Raw genomic sequence first — 17216 nt, 5'->3', positions numbered from 1 at the left:
CTTCCATCCTTGCGCCTTGTGTTGCCAGGCTAGGCTCCGGTTTGCCGCCACCCCGCTTGGGACAAGCGGTTTCAGACAGCATGCGTGTGTTACTCGACATATCAAACCAACAACCACACATTTGATAGGAACGAGAACATTCTGCTATGAAATCACACAATTCCTGTCGAACTCTAGAAGTGTAAAATACTTTATTTACAAATGAAATATAAATGTTTCATGTGAAGAAATCCTCATTCCTATTTAAATCACACCTGTGTTGTTGTAGTGGCTACACAGTAGCCAACACAATTCTCCATAGATAAACTATGCGGTTGTGGCTGTTCTGTGTTCCTTAGACACAATGGTTCAGCGGTACAAAGATGAGCGCTGCCCAGAAAAGTTACTGCTTAGGGACCCCCATGATACCTACACAGCTTCAGACACAGAGGAACTGTTAAGACTGCTGCCTTCACTCAGGTGTAGGATAACAGTGAAGGCCCTGGTCAGTCCCAGCCACGTGCCCACACAGCCCTGGCAATGAGGCCACAGCACAGCAATGTCACCAAGAGTGTTCCAGCACACACAGGTACCATCAGAGACTGGTCACCGACAGGCAGCTCCAGACTCACAGCTTGCTGGTCCTGTGGAGAGAAAGCTCTTCCTTCCGTGAATTGTTCACATGGAAAATTCAAGTTTCCACACGAAGATCGCAGAAAATGTATGCATCAGGTCTAGTTATTAACTGCATAATTAAGTGAGAAGCAAGTCCTCTCCTTAGTGTTAGCACATATTGCCCAGAGTATGAAAACTTCTGCAGCTGTACCCCATACCTGCCAGTGTTGGATCTCAAGCCAAGAACATGTGCTTGTGTTATGTGCGGTGCAAGGGGCCTCAACCAGTTTGTCTGGAGGATGGGGACAAAGCTTCCTACCTTGAAAGGGACAGCAGAAACAATTTTTCACTGCACATTCCAAAGTCAAATTAGATTATTCTGTTACAATGGTATTAGACAAAGCAATTTCATTCCAGTATTACGGTTACATGGAAGAGATACGTGAATTTATAAAAAATGTGTTGTATGTTTACAGTTCCAGTTTACAAAAATTATATATCCAAATTAAAAAGACAAGATCACCAATAAAACAGTACTGACTTGTTTTGCTTCGTCATGCATTTTAAATAAAGACATGGACATTCTGTTCCCAACATCCCGCACGGAAGTGCACGGCACACAAATGAAAATAAAGGCGGAAGCTCACACGGATCGGACCGAAGCAAAAGTCGTGGGGCTTCGATGAGGAGCTGCTCCCATTTCCGCCCTGAACCGGAGGGCCTTTGGTACCGTCCATGGATGGGCACCGTTGCCAAGAAAGAATTTGTGTCTCTCAAATCCCGAGTGGGGAACACAAAGGCGGTAAAACCATGGGATGCATAGGCAGGAGCCTCCAGGTCAACCTCAGAGTCCAAGAGCAGCTGATACACGGAGAGTAATGTCAGTAATGTCGGACATACCGAAAACACCAAACACGGTGCCACTAAAACATAAAGAACAAACGCACCCGGCAACGAACGAGACAAAGGTGCGACTCGTGTCGCTCGGACGGTCGTACCTGTAATCCCCCGTCGTGCCGCAGGGACTCCAGCTGGTACGGATCCACGTAGATCCCTGCAGGCAGGCGTTGCACCAGCAAAGGCCGTAGGCGGTCGGGAAAAGCCGCCCCGCATCGCAGGCTCAACACTAGCTCCCTGGACGAATCCAGAAGAATTCAGTCTCCGTGGAGCTGCTTATATTTTACATTTACGTTTGTTCATTTAGCCGACGAGGGACTGGCGTCCCGTCCCGGGTGTGTCCCTTCCCCCTCCAGCCTCGCGCCCTGTGTTGCCGGGTTAGGCTCCGGCTCGCCGCGACCCCGCTCGGGACAAGCGGCTTCAGCCCACGCGTGCGTGCGATTAGCTGACGCTTTTCTCCAAAGTGATTTATAATGTTAAGGTTACATTTAGTACAAGCTTACAATTATTTACCCATTATAAAACTGGGAAATTTTACTGCAGTAATTAGGCTAAGTACCTTACTCAAGGGTACTACAGCTGGATGTGGGGATCGAACCTGTAACCTTTTTGGGTGCAAAGGCAGTTGAGTTAGTAGCTCGAACCACTACAGTACCAGCTGTCCTTGGAACTTATGGCAGGTGGCACTGCTATATATCTGAAAATATTGCCAATGAATGATATTGTTGAGCACGATTAATTTAATGATGATAATTTGAATAATTCAAGATAAATACAGTCTATCCATGGACATGTAACAATGATCTAGTACTAGTTCCTGACGAAGTAAGGAAGGAAGGAGCAGGGATACCTGTGGAAACCAGACTTGCGGATTTCTCTGGAAACTCTTACTCTCACTTGCTGGATCTGTTCCTCAGAGAGGCCGCAGTCTGCGTCCCCGGCCGCGGACACTGCGGAACAACATTGATTGATTGATTGAGGACGGATCATGGAGACGCTAGTGTCAGTCGTCACACAGGACGGATATTAATTAGCTAATCACTCAGACACAAGTCCTGACGAAGGCACTGTGCTTCCCCTCCACTCAATACCGGCTCCGTTCACCTGAGTGCGTTGCTCCAAGGAACCGAAGCGACAGCCATACAGAACAATATAGCGCCGCGTTCATCGTCAACTCAGTCGATTAGCAGCGACCGTTGGGCTGGATTTAGCAAACCCCCTCAACGGAACTCTCAACGCTCTCGAGGCCCGTAGGTAGCCAGTGATATTGCCGGATTACATTGTGTCAAAAGAAAAACATCAACGGATAAGACGTTTAATGCACATTCGGGATCTTATTAGAACATAGTATCTCAGGTTTCTGTCTGTCCAACGTCCTTGAGTGCAAGTGCAAAAAATAAATTTTAGCAAACGATTACAAATTGAACAGGCAGATTTTCGGACGCCCCGCTGAGCGCCATGGTAACATAAAGACCCAGAGACGCTGTGTATGCGGTGGATCAGGAAGACCGATGGGGATAAACATTAAGAAGTCAAGTGGAAGGTGGTGAACTCAAACATCGATACATCGCGGTTCGATAAATAGAAAATTCCATGCTTGAATATCGATAACGTGGAATGTACTACCCGAATATTATCATGTGCGTCCCTGCGCAGACCGCAAACTTGGCCTCAAGTTGTCTATGATCCTTTTTCGTCGTTCTAATAAGAAAATTAAATCATCGTGTCCTGCCAGGCTGTAAATCTTAATAACGCCTTTTTGACATGTATTTCAAAATAATAAAAAGATAAAGTAATGCCGTTTGACATGGAGCTGTTACTGTCTCTGTCGAACAATTTGTGTCGTTATTATCATCATGTTTTTTTTTTTTTTTTTTTTTTTTTTTCTTTTTCTTTTAGTTTCTGCTTTCTAGCAAAGGGTGCTGCCCTCTCATTTTCACATGTCTTTCCTGGCCAAACGCTGCGGGGTCAAATTTGACCCTCCATCTATCGTGCTCGTGTACGAAGAGAGCGACACCAAGAAGATGCGCCAAAGGATCATGCCAGTGAGAAACTTCTCGAAATTTTCAGGTGAGAACACCCAGCAGTTGTGGCATGTATTTCCATGAAATGTGGTCAATGGTTTCTTCCTTTTTTTCCTAAATGCATGAATGTGATCGGTCCCGGAGGGCACGTTGGTGCAGCAGGTTTGGCCGGGTCTTGCTCTCCGGTGGGTCTGGGGTTCGAGTCCCGCTTGGGGTGCCTTGCGACAGACTGGTGTCTTGTCCTGGGTGCGTCCCCTCCCCCTCCGGCCTTGCGCCCCGTGTTGCCGGGTTAGGCTCTGGTTCGCCGCAACCCCCTCGGGATAAGCGGTTTTGGCCTGCCTGCGTGTGTGAGTGAGATCGGTCCTTTCACTTTCATCCTTGTGCCTGGTTACTGTTCACGTCCTCACTCATGCGGCTGCAAACGCAGACTGCAACAAAGCAGCGGAGCGGCTGAAGAACAACGAGCGGCACCGCGTTTACCTGGAAGGTGTGTCACGGAAGCAGCTGGAGAGACTGCACGTGGTGCTGCGCGATCGTCTGCGAGGTCGGACCCTGGAGGAGAGCCTGGCCGCGATGGAGCCGGACCCCGACGAGGACCTGAATAAGCTCGGCGACGACGAGTTGGCCCGCAGAAAGGCGCGCATGGATGAGCTCTTTGAGCGGAACCGCAAGAGGCAAGGCGACCCAGACTTTGTGTATGACCTGGAGGTGGAGTTCCACACTGAGGACGCCAAGGAGCCCTGCAGCTGGGATGAGGACGAGTCTGACGATGAGGTTTAGTACTGGCCCAGGTGCGGCCATAGCGACAGCTATCACAGGGACAATCGATATACGGACTCTTGTCCCTCTTGATATCAGATCAATGGTCGCACTTTGTTGCGGTGAGTCATGAAGGACAAAAGCAGCTCCGAGAACAGTCCTTCTCGTACGGAACGCAACCGTTTCCAGAACAAAACGGATGTGTGAATGTTGAAAATCTGAGAAGAGACCACGTTAACCTCCACCCTACTGAACACGCTGGAAATGATCTTTAATGTTGCATGGTGGCCCAGCTCCGTTTTCCCCTCTCATGTTCTCCCAAGCTGCTTTGGCATCACTTAGCTTCTACTTTATGTTACCGTGAAATAAGTTCCAAATGGACTGTATTACTGGAGGTATTACAGAGTTACCAAATTATGAGACAGTTTGTAGCGTAGTAGTTAGAGCTTCGCAGGTTTGATCTCCGGCTGTAGTACCCTTGAGTAAGGTACTTACCCTAAATTGCTCCAGTAAAATGACCCAGCTGTAAAGATGGGTAAATAATTGTAGTTTAACATTGTAATTCACTTTGGAGAAACGTGTCAACTAAATGAGTAAATATAATTGTCATCCACATCACAAAGTGTTTATTTCGTGACGTGGCAATCCAAAGAACATACGAGGAGGAGAATGGACTCGATAGCGAAGCAATAGCAGACCCATAAATCCCCAAAGTAATTTTATTGGTAACAATGATCAAAAATACATAATATACGTTTTTATATAGAAAAGATGAGGATTTGGTTTTTACAAAGGGGTGCATTCATGAATGATCTGTGATATCCTTCATTTTCTGGTTGACTTAAAATGAGTATACACGGTGCCTTAAGACTATTGTATTTACATGGAACATAACATTGCACACAAGTTAAAGCTACTCACTGTAATCATAGCTTTGTGTGCAGCGTTACAATATTTTGGGAATTATTCATGACATTAATACTAAAATGTTAATTTTACCTAACATTTTACACTGCTCAATTAGTGTATACTGAGTTAAGGTCACATGAAAAGTACAATCTTTCAAACATGTTTCTAGTACATCCATGTAACAGGGTTGGCAATAAAGGTGAGAGAAATCCTGAGTCCCCGAGGATTCGGATTCAATGACTCCATTAGAACAGCTATGTTCTGCGACAATATCTGCTATAATACGTGAAGATTCACAATACAAGCTACTCTAACCTGTGATAAATACTGCTATATGTGTTTGACAGTGTACATGAGACACGTTACAAAATACTAGCATCTACCGCCTAGTTTGGAATATAAACAAGGTTCCCTTATATGACTTGGGAATTATTTCACAGTTAAATAATGTCACAACTAAAATGAAGAGACTTTTGAGGGTTTTCCCAAAAAGATGCTTCCATTAACCCAGGCTGCAGCTTTGGAAACAGTTTTGTGGATTATTACATTTTACAACATTTATGCAGTATTTTTTGCTTTGATTTCACTGAACTGATTTCTGCATAAATGAATATGGGTTCTGAAGTTCTTTTTCCAATAAAATCCTCAAATGAGGTCTTCCGTTTAAGTACGACTCCACTTTACATATTTTGCACATTTTTGTACAGGTGCAGTGCACTTTATCGGGCCACTACCAAGTACCTCTTCATCATAAAAACGCACAACCTCTGACACTCAATACATACTGACATATTAGTGCATGTGACTAGAATCAGGTCCCTGTTTGGTGTGTTGTATCTAAAACTTTCATGCAGACCTATCAGTGTGTCATCCAACAAGTTCAAAGCAACTGCTATTTATTTCACAGTCTGCAAAATAATGACAAAACTAAAACTGGCAAAAAGACACTGTAAATGACACATTTGTAAGTAAAACAACTAAAACAGTGGGTAATACACACACACACACACACACTGTAAAAGATAGCTTAGTACTAATAAAACACCACTATCAACTACAATTTCACACCTAAGGGTATCAGTTTTCCTCTGTGGCTGTTCTGCTAAAATAACCTTGCAACACAAAGCATTTTATTACTATTTTTTTTTTTTTTTTTTTTTACAGCAGCTTGCTTAGGAGTATTAAAGAAACAACCCCCTGCTCCCTCCATGTGAATGATCAGCAATAAAATACACCCATTCCCTTTGAGACAAGGGTAATTCATTGGAGGGAGCTCCAATAGCTTAGGTGAGTTTCCTTAAAGTGCAAAAATTAGGCTGCTGTCAGAGTTTCTTTTACATTTGCCTTTCAAAAGGTCTAACCATTTACCGCCCTATTACATTCCAGTCAGTTCAACAATTAAAGCGAAACAACGGCTAGACTCAGCAGATACCACTAGGGCATTTTGCATAAAAGCTCAGACAGGCAGACTGATAGAACACAACAGTTACGATCAGAGGTTTTATCATACAAATCCGATGTCTTGACGGGGGCAGCGGCTTCTGCCCACATGGAGTTGGTGAGTGAACATTTTTGGCTTGTGCTGAGTTCAACATATGGCCTTCTAGGACTTCCAACAGGACTCAGGGAATAGTGAGAGGACACAGCCCAGGAGGTAGGTAACGTGTGAAATTCAGAAGAAACACAGAAGACCCTGCTGCATTTCTCTCTTGAGCCCACAATTAAAATGTCATTTTCTAAGGGCATAAAAATGAGGCAGTACTCTCATGATTCATGAGCTATTAAAACCGAATTATAAATTTGTCTGCCAAATAGTACAACCTGAACAATAAGGACTGCCGCATATTTCAAGTATTTAAAACAGCAATTTAAAAATAAAATCTTTGTTTTGACCCGCTGTAAGAAATCATCAATTTAGAAAGGGACACACATATATATTACTGAATAAACAAAATACATATTTAAAGATAGACTACATTTTATTTCTTCTTCCTGTCCTGGATACATCGAGGACAAAACCTGCAAAGAGAATGAACAACATCATTCCCTCACTGTTTGAGAGACTAGCTAACGATGTGTTAAACAGTTCAAATGAATTAAAGCACCAAAAGTTACATGACTGCATAAAAAGTTCCATCTATAATATGCGTTTTGACTTACCACTTCCCCTTTGGCTTTGTAGTCAGTTCAACGCATGAAAAGTGAAACCACTCAATGGGACACTGTTAAAAACAAGAAAGGCACAAGGATCATTCACGATCAGCAGCATTTCAGAGAGTTTCTTCAACCTTATATAAAAGAGAATGAATACAAACATCTACGAGAAAAAAAAAGTTTCCTCGAGTTTAAAATGCGTCATAAAACTGCTTTCAAGAAGAAGGAAAAGTACATCTGGGTTGTCGCAGCCGATCATTTCTCCGTAGGAAACCTGATGGCACAAACAGTAGGTGGGCTCGTTGGGGTCCACAGGCATGTCCAGAACGTCAGACGGATGTACCGCCAAGAGGGACTCGCTGAACTCTGGGCTGGCGAAAACAGACGAGAGGACATCGATTCAGGAAGAATAGCCATTTGAACAATCACACAAGAATCCAATATAAGTAGTACATGTGCAAATGTTAAAGCTTGTACGCTGCTGCTACTTAATTTCGTGTAGGTTTTTTGCTTGTTATTATGCTGCACTATATGACATTTGCTGACGATATCACGTGAAATGAAGACCAGCATTCTACAGATCTTCCAAGCGAAATAAGGGTTAAATAAGAAAGGTCACATACAGTCGACGTTCAAGTGGTCCGTAAGCAACTCATTTTTAAAAATTAAATGGAGAGAACACGTTCACAATCTAAGATGTAATACTCACTGTGTCGAAAGTAAGAAAGAGACAGATAAACCAACCAGACAACCGTTAATATAAATAATCGATGAGTTGTTTGTAGATTTCAGATTGGACGGCATGCAGCCTGGCTACCAGTCAGGTGAGAAAATGAGTAAATTTGAGCGTTCAGGTAAAAAGCGCCACAAACAATGCCATACAAGCACCACTTACCCATTCTTGAGTTTCTTTTTCCTCGGTGAATCATCGTCCGACCCTTTCCTGCTTCTCCCCTTGGGCCCTTTCTTTTCCTTGAGGTTTCGGGTGCCTTCTGAAAAAGGAAGATGCATCTCAGCAACAAGAGCACTGGTGCTGGTTCACGGCATTGAATCCATTCACCCGGACATCGCCACACATACAAAGGCGCTTAGCGGTGCCCGCAACAGCCGAGGCTGATGGGCGTCCTTACTCTTTAGGGTCCTCCGCTCCAGGTTCTCATAGCTGCTCACTTCAAGTTTTTCTTTGAGCTCGTTCTCAAAACGAGCCAGGTCGGCGTCCAGTCGGCGGATGTGTTTGTCCACCTTCGGAGGTACCGGGACAACAGTTACCCACCGAAATATTGAAAAAAGAAAGACTCTCGGTCGCTCAAAACAATGGCCGCGACTCACCATTTCGTACGTCTGCATAGCGAGCTGCACCTTGTCATCGCTGTACTCCTTGCACTTGCTGTAGGCGGCTTGGATCTTCTGCAAGTGCTCGACCCTCTGCTCCGAGGCCAGACTCCTCACATTTGCTATGTACTCCTTAGCGAGCTGATCGATCTCTCCTTTCTTCTCTACACAAGCCCAAAGAAGAGAGATTTACGTAAAGTAAACGAACGTAAAGCCGAGACACTGTACAGGCTATCCTGTAAACACAAAACGTGCAGAAGTGCCTTTCGCGTACCGCGTACTGCGTCTGCCTGTTAAACCCACCTTCGGTCCTGTGGTCCAAATCGCGCATCAGAGTGAAGTTCCGCTGCAGTTCACAGGGCAGATTCTCAATGCCTTGAAGAAAACCACACAGTCTCTCACCACGTTTTACACTGGAATTGGTGTATTTCGCCGATTAGGTCATCTGTGACTGACACACTCTTCAATAATAGAGGATGAAGGTTTGCTCTTTGCAACAGGTTGCTTCACCCAAGGACAACTTACAAGCATGTCCGGGCGTGCGTGAAAAAATGCAGTGCACAATGTATTTTCAATAATTGTTGCCAATGTTTACTTTGCATGCAACATATTACATTAACAGAATCTTAGACTTAGCGCAACATGTGAGACTAAAGCAGTGCTTCACTACACGTGTCTTCTCTAGGCCAAACGTGTATGCCGAAGGGCGCTTTCTTGCCACATATGTGTGCACCATGCATGATGTTTAATTACACGTATGAATCACGCAACAGTCACTCCCCGCACGTTCCGCCGAAGAACACGCGCTCAAGCGCCGTATTTCCACACGTGTGTAGTTTTACGCCAATTGCGTACGAGTCCGTGACGCGCGCTGCAGACACGTGTACGTTGCACTGCACGTGGGTATTCACTACGCTAATTACGTACGCGTTTGCGCCTCTCTCCGCATCAACGTACGTGTGTGACGCACTTAAAAACGCTACACGACGCGGACAAATATTTTACCCATTACTCTCGATCGGAGCCCTAAACATAGGCTAACACTGGCGGAACGGCCCCTATTTACGCTGTCGGCACTGAAAATGTATACTGTGGTTGCATAAGGTTTGGAAAATAAGTACGCGCGCGCGTCCGCCATGCAGTTCAGCTTCCTGTTTGTGCGGACAGTTTCACGGCAGTGAGTGTTGGTAGCCGATTTGTCACGATATCGCCACATATCTTGCCCAATTCCCACAGAAAATAACTTAAGACAAGTTAGAATAAATGTCGGAATGCACCAAAGCAAGCTTTTCAATCCGTTTCCAAAGGCTCTGTCCGTTTTCTCACTTCAGGCGTGGGAAACTTTACACGCCGGCGCCAGCTAGCAAGCCAGGTGAACTTCGCGGCTGTCTCAGTCAGTGTCTGTACCGAATCGACACGCGCTTACTCGGATATTTCGATGTCGTTGACTTTAAGCACAAATTACTTACTGTCGAGGTAATGCTCCAAGTAAATCGCCGTCGCCATCTTCAGTTTCCAGAAGTATAAACATGTGGGGTTTTTTTTTTTTTTTTTTTTTCCTCCCCCCCAACACCCGTCTTTCGGAAACGCGTTTGGAAATTAATTATTCATAACGCGTCCAACGCCTATTGGTCAAAAGAGGCAGCGTAATGTTTCTGCGGCGCTGATTGGGTAAGAAAGAAGGCTCGTTTGCTCCCTGTTACTACACGGCTGTTGCAGTGCAGACGGTAGCTGTATAAGTGCATCTGGTAAGGAGAGGTTGATCCTTCCTTAAATTGTGGTTTATCCGACTTTTTCTAACTAAAATGTCCCTCCCCCCGAGGAATGTTAAAATAAGTATTGTACTTATAGAAACATAAGTTACCTCAGTGTTTCCACTTAGCCGTTTTAATTTTATATACTTATCTGTTGATACATAAGCTACTTTCCAACCGGAATGTGTTAAGGTGTTTTTTTAACCTCTTTTGTTCGTCAGAATTTTACTATTTTTCATTTTACTGGTAGCTAGGGTTGGCCATATCATATGTTTTCTCAACCAGTTTCATTTCTTAAATCACCCAATTAGATGTATTGCTTGCTGTCGCAATACTGTCCGCATAATTTAGTAACTGGTTACTTAAGGCAGTTTTTAGAATTTGCTACAGCAGGAAATAAATGAACAAATAAATAATTGCATACCAACCAATGCTGAATGCATCCAACATCATCTTCATATCTGCTAGAACCAGAGGAAAAGGATTGTTGCCTTGTTTACATTGATATGTATTTATTTTTGCCTCCAGCTTATAAAATTCTGGTCGCGGTTTCGGTACGTGAACATTTGTTCATCTGGTTCAGCGTGATGAACCTTTTTCCAAAAGAGATGAATTGATTGGTATTGATCCAGTCAGGATCTTAATTGAGATGAGCTGGAAGTGCAATGTTGTGTGGTGTTCTAGTTACATTTGTAAAGTTTATATAAAACACCAACGATTCCCCCCAAAAATGAACAGAACACTAAACTTTTATACATGATCACACAGGCTTGCGTGTGATGTATAAAAAAGTTTAGTGTTCACCCAAACTCGTTGTCAAGTTTACATAATTTGGTTGCAAGACACAAAATCTTCATCTTCTAATTCATATTTTTACTTATCTTATAGAATTTCGTTGTATGGAAACATTGTGATTGTAACGCTTGAAATCTTAACTCCCGGCGACGTCGGCTTGAATTGAAAGTGACGGATAGTACACTGACTGAGTGTGACTGACTGTATTAACCTGCCGCTGAGCGACACCGAACGAGACCGGAACATCAAATTGATGTAGGAAAGGCTCGTAAAGATACATCGACGGCTTCTTTCAAAGATGATAGCGGTGTTCCTCCGGTTAGTGACAAATGGTGAGGCTGTAAAAAATAAGGTGCATATCTCCGCTCCTTTTCCTTCACTGCCTGGAAAGTGAATCCGCTCCGCTCCAGTGACTTCACACCTGTCCTCGCGAAGCGGCAACGAAGCAATGGATTGTGGGATACATAAGTCCTCCAGGTGTCTGTGATCCCCACGGTGTACCAAAACGTGCGCGGCAATAAGTCGTAATGGGGCGGCGGGGGAGAAATATTTATATGAACCACCTTTAATTCCTCCATAATAAACGAAGCAACGACGACAGCGAGGAAAGGCTCGTGTGAAAGTGTGGGATAGACGGCAGCGCGCCGGGGAGGAGACGTCGTGGAAACACTACGATTCCCACCATTCCAGCCACGCCGTGGGAGCCCAGCTGATGTTGATGTCATGATTCTTGAACAGCTCCCGTCTCCTTAGAGCTCCGGGAGCCGACGGTGGAAAAGCTCGTCGCATAATAGGTAGTATTCATATTTCATGTTCACCTGTGACCGATGGGGCGCGACGGCGCTATTTGCATGTAAAATGCGCCGTGATGCAGGTGCGAGGGAGGGCGTTGGGGTTTTTTTTTTTTTTTTTTCTTTTTTTCCGCTTTTGTTTTGTTTTCCTTCCTCTTCCGCTCGGTGTGTCGGAGCGGCGCGCGCTGCACCCGCCGCGAATGTCGCGCGGACGCGCCTGACGTGAGGTGAGGCGCGCGGAGCCGCTGACGCCGGTCGCGCGTGACGGATAAGCGCCGCACGTCGCCGACTTCACACTCAAAGTCGCCCTAAAAAGTTGTTCGACGACGAGCTGTGGAGGTTTAACCTTTTAGTTTTATTCAGCCTGGTCCCCGAGACACTGCAAACACTTGTTTATTTAAAAACGGCAGGATTGGATATGGCACAAATATGTATGAAGTCTTGTTTGGCTAAAACATCGCAGATGGATGGAGACATGATGATTTGCGTTTGTGTTCGATGACGACTAAGCTATTCTCCCAAAATTGGGGTAGCAAACAGAACCTCTCAGGAGGTCTTTCTTAAAACCGTCTTGTGAGGTGTGAGAAGAATAATTAAATACACAGTGAGTATTGGCGGCAGTCAGTGGAGTGTATACACACACACACACACACACACACACACACACACACACACACACACACACACACACACGGTGAGGAGAGGAGAAAGTGAAACGTATCATAAACTGTATGAATTCTGTCTCGTTTGAAAGCCGGGTCCCTTACCACCCTTGTCACAGCTGTGCAATAAAACCACGTTCCCGGTATGTCTTTTCCCTCACTGTGCGTTTCCCTTTTGCTTTGTAGCAGGGCAGTTTTCGGCACCATGGCCTTCGTGAAAAGTGGATTTCTGCAGAGACAGAGTGAGTGTTACGAACAGCCCCGTGTTTAGGGAAACCGTTGTGTGCTTGTAAAAGAGTAGGATCCAGCGACCTCTCTCTCTGTAAACACGAACGTCAGTCACATCAACATATTTTGTTGTGGGAATGTCCAAGAGTGAGAACACGAGCTCTCTTGATGGAAATAGGCACTATTTTGCGCCGGTGGAAGAGGAACTGGTTTGACCTGTGGTCTGACGGCCGCTTGATCTTCTACGATGACCAGCATCGCCGCGATGTGGAGGACGAGATCCACATGAGGGTGGACTGCATAAACATCCGCACGGGCTCCATGTGTCGAGGTACTCTGAGCTGTCTTGACAACTTTTACGAAGGTCTGCAGAAGCTTTGGATGCGTCTAGTCTGTGCTTAGCGTAATCATAATGAATTATAGAATTGCAGCATCAACATCACAAGTACAGTATCAATCAAAAGTGTGTGTACACTTGGGTAGTGCTTCTACAATGGTTAGTGTTTTGCCGGCACCTTTCTCCAAAGTGACTTGTGCCAGATGTGCTATACTAAACAGCCTAAAGTCAATCACTCATCTGTACACCAGGTTGAGAGGCACTACAGATCATTTTAGCACCACCCATCCGCCTGAACTACATCTTTAAATTGCGGAAGTAAAACCACACAAACACACAGAGAACATTCAGACTCCACACAGACTGAGCAGAGACTGAGCCCAAGGACAAACCGGACTGAAGAATGAAAGCCAAGCAACTAGTTCACAGATCTTCCAGAACTGCTGCACGAGAACTGGGAAAACACGTAGACTTATCTCCGTATCAGAATTGTTAACCCAATGTCTTGTGGGGCCCTAATTTCTGAGAACTGTGCTAAAACTTTTGACTATTACTTTGAGCTTGTTTCAGTGTTCTGCAGCTGTTAGTTTAAAGAGCTAGTAAACGCTATAGTTACTCTGCCAAATGAATGCAAGCTAGGCAAGGAAATGTTAATTTTCTGTTCTCTGTGCTTTTGTGCTTCTGTCCACAGACCTTAGCCCTCCTGAGGGAAAGGCTCAAGACGCCCTTCTGCAGATTGTTTGTAGGGATGGAAGGACCATCAGTATCTGTGCAGATGGGGCTGATGATGCCCTGTACGTAACTATTGTATGGCTAATAGGAACCTATGTTACTATATAGGGGATGAAGGAGTCTGATTTCGGGGTCACAAACAGTGTTCTTAATCCCTGTTTTTCAGGGCATGGTTAATGGTCCTCCAGGATGCCAGGGTCAATGTGGTGAGTAAAAACTTGCCATGTTACTGGAGATTTACCTGGGTCACTCGCCATTAGTTGTAACGTCCAGTTGGTTAGGAGTCCCCGCTGGAGGTTTTTTAAATGCGGCTGAAATCTGTTGATCTAGTGATGGTAAAATCTGACAGTTTCAGCTCATTTTTGAAGAATTGAGTTTACAGAATTAGCACTACAATTTCCCCAATTGTTACTTTATCTCCTTTCTAGGTAATCTCTCCTCTTGAGGCAGGTTTCTCAAAGGAAGTTGTAGCCTCAGCACCTCCCCCATACTCAGAATATCCCCTGCCTCCACAGGTAGCACTGGAGAATTATCTGTTATAGACTTCTTCAAAAGAGCGTGTTGCATATTTTGTTATGGTAACAATATACGTTTTAACAACATAATTGCTCAGTTTCCACAGGTATACCAGTTCTATGGTCCACCTCCTCCACCTCCGAGTCCACAGATACTTTATACTGCTGATGGACAGCCTTATGCAGTCTCTTACCCTTATCAGTACCAAGGTAGGGGATGAGGCTGCTGCTTTGCTGCCTGCCCTTGTAGTGGACAGCACACCTGCTCCTCAGTGCTTGTGTGCTCTTTGGCCAATAAGTGTCTGTCAGCCAATACATGTATGTGAATACTGTGCAAGCAAGTGCTACAAGCAATGATGTTCTTGTCACAATGCTCTAACGTTAATTGAAAACAGGATTGTTTTTCAACTTGTATCTTTGAGTTTTTGAGTAATGGTTTCTCAGTGTAAGTGACATTGTATTTTGAGGCCAGTATGAACGTCAGATTTTGTTTCAGGGACCTACCCACCCCGGCATGTCAACGTGATAGATCAGGAGGAGCGCCGGGAGAATGCTGGTGACATGGCCCTCGGAATCCTTGCTGGTGCTGCTACAGGGATGGCCCTGGGTTCTCTCTTTGTCTTCTAGTGCCTGCAATGGCAAATGCAAAGGTTGCTCACTCCCCAAGTTCCCCTTGCCACTACAGTTTCACTCCCCCATTTTTTTCGTCTTGCACAATACACCCACATGTCCCTGTAAAGTTGTAGTGCCATTACTCTGTCACTGCAGCATAGAATAATCGGATGTGGACTTAATGCATTTCTCCCGCTGCCCCTACCCTGCTATGCAGGGGTGTGTCCCTGATGTGCTACTGAGCTCTTTGTCTGCTACTGAAGCCTTAAGTGTCTAGTGTTTGAATCTTCCTTCTGCTAGGTTGTTCATGAATGTACTCTCACAAAGAACGTTTACCCAGCTATTAACTCCAATCAGATGAAAGTAACAAATTACAGCTTTGCTCAGTGCTTCAGCTCTTGTAGCCGGATTCAGTGTAATAGTGAAAGTGACCTTCACGCAGGTGTAGTACGCCCTATATTTAGCAAGTTAGGCCATATTATGAAGAGTTTATACTTGGATTTAAGACTGTCACGCTTTTTTCTTAGGCTATTTTTTCAATAGGTTTCTATACTATAGAAGTTTGAAATGTAACATTTCATGTATTTGTTTAAAATTTCTAGTTGTTTAGAAGGAAAGTAATGTTTGAGACCAGGCGTCAACTTGTGTGTTTCTGAAATATGTGCTTTGACACACTAAACTGAATACTATGCTCCAAAACAAAAGACAATATTGATTCTTCTATTTATTTAAAATAAGTGTTGTGTGTGTGTGTGTGTGTGTGTGTGTGTGTGTGTGTGTGTGTGTGTTTTTTTTTTTTTGGAAGGTGAAATATTTAAACCAAAAGGTGACATAAACAGTTGGGAATAAAGTTTTCCTCCTGCAGCTGCCAGGATTTAGCTTGCAGTTAAGATAGTACCCTCACAATGGAACCAATTTTCAGGTACATGTGTTTCCTTGTTCCTGTTCTGTATTCAACAGCCCAACTAGGAATAAAAGATGCTTTGCTGAATGTGTATTACTTTGAGAGTGTACTTCCTTAGCAGTAAACCATTTTATTAGAAAATGGTAAAATATTCTAGTTTGACATAAAATAAATGTGAAGAATGTAATGTTGAGGTTTTCTTTTTTTTTTTTTTTTTTTTTTTTTTCTTTCCTCTTCCCCGCCCCCCCCTCCTCCTTCCCTCTCCTGGGTTCACTTCTATTGGCTACCAGTAACTGAGAGGCTGTGGTTGGAAGACTAATACTGGGAGAGAAGGGGCAAGAACAGAATTAAATTGCAGGCCTCACATATTAATGGACATATTGGCATGCATTATCAGATCAATTTTCCAATGGAAATTGTGTTGTGAAGCCCAGGGCAGAAATACTTTGTCTGAATAACCGTGTTACCCAGTGGGTTTCATTTGTTTTATTGAATTGTAATCGGCTGCAGAAGTGATGAGATGACTAATGCTGCAGAAGCTACTTGAAATGTAAGGTTCCATGTGTGGTTTTTTTTTTTTTTTTTTAAAAAGTATTAACAAGTGTTCAGAGGGAGGCTTGTTTTTGAAACCAGGCATGAACTTATAGAGACACATCACACTAATAAAATGCAGGTCATTTTCATTTCAAGTTTATTTTCAGTTAGTCCTTCAAGTGTTGTAAATATGTTGAATGAATCTTAGCAGTCTAATATGTTCAATTATTTTTTTTCTTAAAACCTCTAAAAGTTACTAAGGAAGTCTTTGGAGAAATGCACCTGCTAATTAAATAAATACCAACCACTGTGTGAAATCCAACATTTTTTCTAAAATTATTTTTTAATGAACCCACCCTTCCTCAAGTTGATACCGTTTTCGAAAAATATTCAGGTGTACAACTTTAGGTTCAAGTTCCACCTCCTGTTGTCATATCCTTGAGTAAGGTACTTACACAGCTAATATGGTAAATGTTGCCCATCTTTACAGATGGGTAAAATATTGTCAAGTTTTGGTGAGAAATATGTACTTAATAAATAAATGACGCAAACTCAGCCACGTTGTTATGGAAGCTGCTTTATTACCCCATTGTGACACAAGGTGGTGGTCTTCAGCCACCTCTCTTCCAGCATAGAACGCAAGCTCCAAATCTCAAGTCTGAGTATTTAACAGTTCAGTCTCA

The 17216-nt window shown here is 43.8% G+C and overlaps 4 protein-coding genes across 10 annotated transcripts; 2 read left to right on the top strand and 2 right to left on the bottom strand.

The window, feature by feature from the left end:
* Positions 1-174: 174 nt before the first annotated feature.
* Positions 175-2715, bottom strand: pigx (phosphatidylinositol glycan anchor biosynthesis, class X). Its single transcript, XM_018741104.2, has 6 exons — positions 2596-2715; positions 2342-2441; positions 1593-1728; positions 1242-1455; positions 813-913; positions 175-623 (listed from the first exon to the last, which is right to left on the bottom strand). Exons 1-6 carry the CDS (start codon positions 2657-2659, stop codon positions 486-488), a joined length of 753 nt encoding a protein of 250 aa, XP_018596620.2. The 5' UTR covers positions 2660-2715; the 3' UTR covers positions 175-485.
* A 255-nt stretch (positions 2716-2970) lies between these two features.
* On the top strand, positions 2971-4750 carry cep19 (centrosomal protein 19). 2 transcript variants are annotated; one of them, XM_018741117.2, is made up of 3 exons: positions 2971-3034; positions 3391-3561; positions 3943-4750. In XM_018741117.2, exons 2-3 carry the CDS (start codon positions 3432-3434, stop codon positions 4293-4295), a joined length of 483 nt encoding a protein of 160 aa, XP_018596633.2. In that variant the 5' UTR covers positions 2971-3034; positions 3391-3431; the 3' UTR covers positions 4296-4750. The 2 variants fall into 2 exon arrangements, with proteins under 2 accessions (XP_018596633.2, XP_018596634.2); XM_018741118.2 differs by having other exon boundaries at positions 3002-3131.
* Positions 4751-6322: 1572 nt separating this feature from the next.
* Positions 6323-10256, bottom strand: ing5a (inhibitor of growth family, member 5a). The gene is made up of 8 exons (XM_018741282.2): positions 10139-10256; positions 8973-9044; positions 8667-8833; positions 8468-8579; positions 8233-8329; positions 7573-7708; positions 7344-7405; positions 6323-7202 (listed from the first exon to the last, which is right to left on the bottom strand). The coding sequence occupies exons 1-8, from the start codon at positions 10173-10175 to the stop codon at positions 7163-7165; spliced, it is 723 nt and encodes a 240-aa protein (XP_018596798.1). The 5' UTR covers positions 10176-10256; the 3' UTR covers positions 6323-7162.
* A 119-nt stretch (positions 10257-10375) lies between these two features.
* plekhb2 (pleckstrin homology domain containing, family B (evectins) member 2) lies at positions 10376-16167 on the top strand. 6 transcript variants are annotated; one of them, XM_018741284.2, is made up of 9 exons: positions 10376-10417; positions 11808-12012; positions 12858-12913; positions 13078-13230; positions 13928-14030; positions 14135-14174; positions 14397-14483; positions 14582-14693; positions 14980-16167. In XM_018741284.2, the coding sequence occupies exons 3-9, from the start codon at positions 12877-12879 to the stop codon at positions 15108-15110; spliced, it is 663 nt and encodes a 220-aa protein (XP_018596800.1). In that variant the 5' UTR covers positions 10376-10417; positions 11808-12012; positions 12858-12876; the 3' UTR covers positions 15111-16167. The 6 variants fall into 6 exon arrangements, with proteins under 6 accessions (XP_018596800.1, XP_018596802.1, XP_018596801.1 ...); XM_018741286.2 differs by lacking the exon at positions 11808-12012; XM_018741285.2 differs by lacking the exon at positions 10376-10417 and having other exon boundaries at positions 10445-12012; positions 12861-12913.
* The last annotated feature ends 1049 nt before the right edge of the window (positions 16168-17216 follow it).

The sequence above is a fragment of the Scleropages formosus genome, chromosome 19 (genome assembly GCF_900964775.1).
Source record: "Scleropages formosus chromosome 19, fSclFor1.1, whole genome shotgun sequence".
In the NCBI taxonomy this organism is placed as follows: Eukaryota; Metazoa; Chordata; class Actinopteri; order Osteoglossiformes; family Osteoglossidae; genus Scleropages; species Scleropages formosus.
Note: the sequence above shows the minus strand (reverse complement) of the source record. Positions and strands in the feature narration are given on the sequence as shown.

Excerpts from the sequence above, each read along its gene's own strand:
- pigx (XM_018741104.2), bottom strand. The coding sequence starts at position 2,659 with ATGAACGCGGCGCTATATTGTTCTGTATGGCTGTCGCTTCGGTTCCTT. Across the intron at positions 1,456-1,592 it reads GGCACGACGGGGGATTACAG|CTGCTCTTGGACTCTGAGGT; the intron begins GTACGACCGTCC and ends TCCGTGTATCAG. Across the intron at positions 914-1,241 it reads TTTGCTTCGGTCCGATCCGT|GTAGGAAGCTTTGTCCCCAT; the intron begins GTGAGCTTCCGC and ends GTCCCTTTCAAG.
- plekhb2 (XM_018741286.2), top strand. The coding sequence starts at position 12,877 with ATGGCCTTCGTGAAAAGTGGATTTCTGCAGAGACAGA. Across the intron at positions 12,914-13,077 it reads TGGATTTCTGCAGAGACAGA|GCACTATTTTGCGCCGGTGG; the intron begins GTGAGTGTTACG and ends TGATGGAAATAG. Across the intron at positions 14,175-14,396 it reads AGGATGCCAGGGTCAATGTG|GTAATCTCTCCTCTTGAGGC; the intron begins GTGAGTAAAAAC and ends TCTCCTTTCTAG.
- cep19 (XM_018741117.2), top strand. The coding sequence starts at position 3,432 with ATGTCTTTCCTGGCCAAACGCTGCGGGGTCAAATTTGACCCTCCATCT. Across the intron at positions 3,562-3,942 it reads AAACTTCTCGAAATTTTCAG|ACTGCAACAAAGCAGCGGAG; the intron begins GTGAGAACACCC and ends CTGCAAACGCAG.
- ing5a (XM_018741282.2), bottom strand. The coding sequence starts at position 10,175 with ATGGCGACGGCGATTTACTTGGAGCATTACCTCGACA. Across the intron at positions 8,834-8,972 it reads TTTGGACCACAGGACCGAAG|AGAAGAAAGGAGAGATCGAT; the intron begins GTGGGTTTAACA and ends GGGCTTGTGTAG. Across the intron at positions 7,203-7,343 it reads ACAAAGCCAAAGGGGAAGTG|GTTTTGTCCTCGATGTATCC; the intron begins GTAAGTCAAAAC and ends TTCTCTTTGCAG.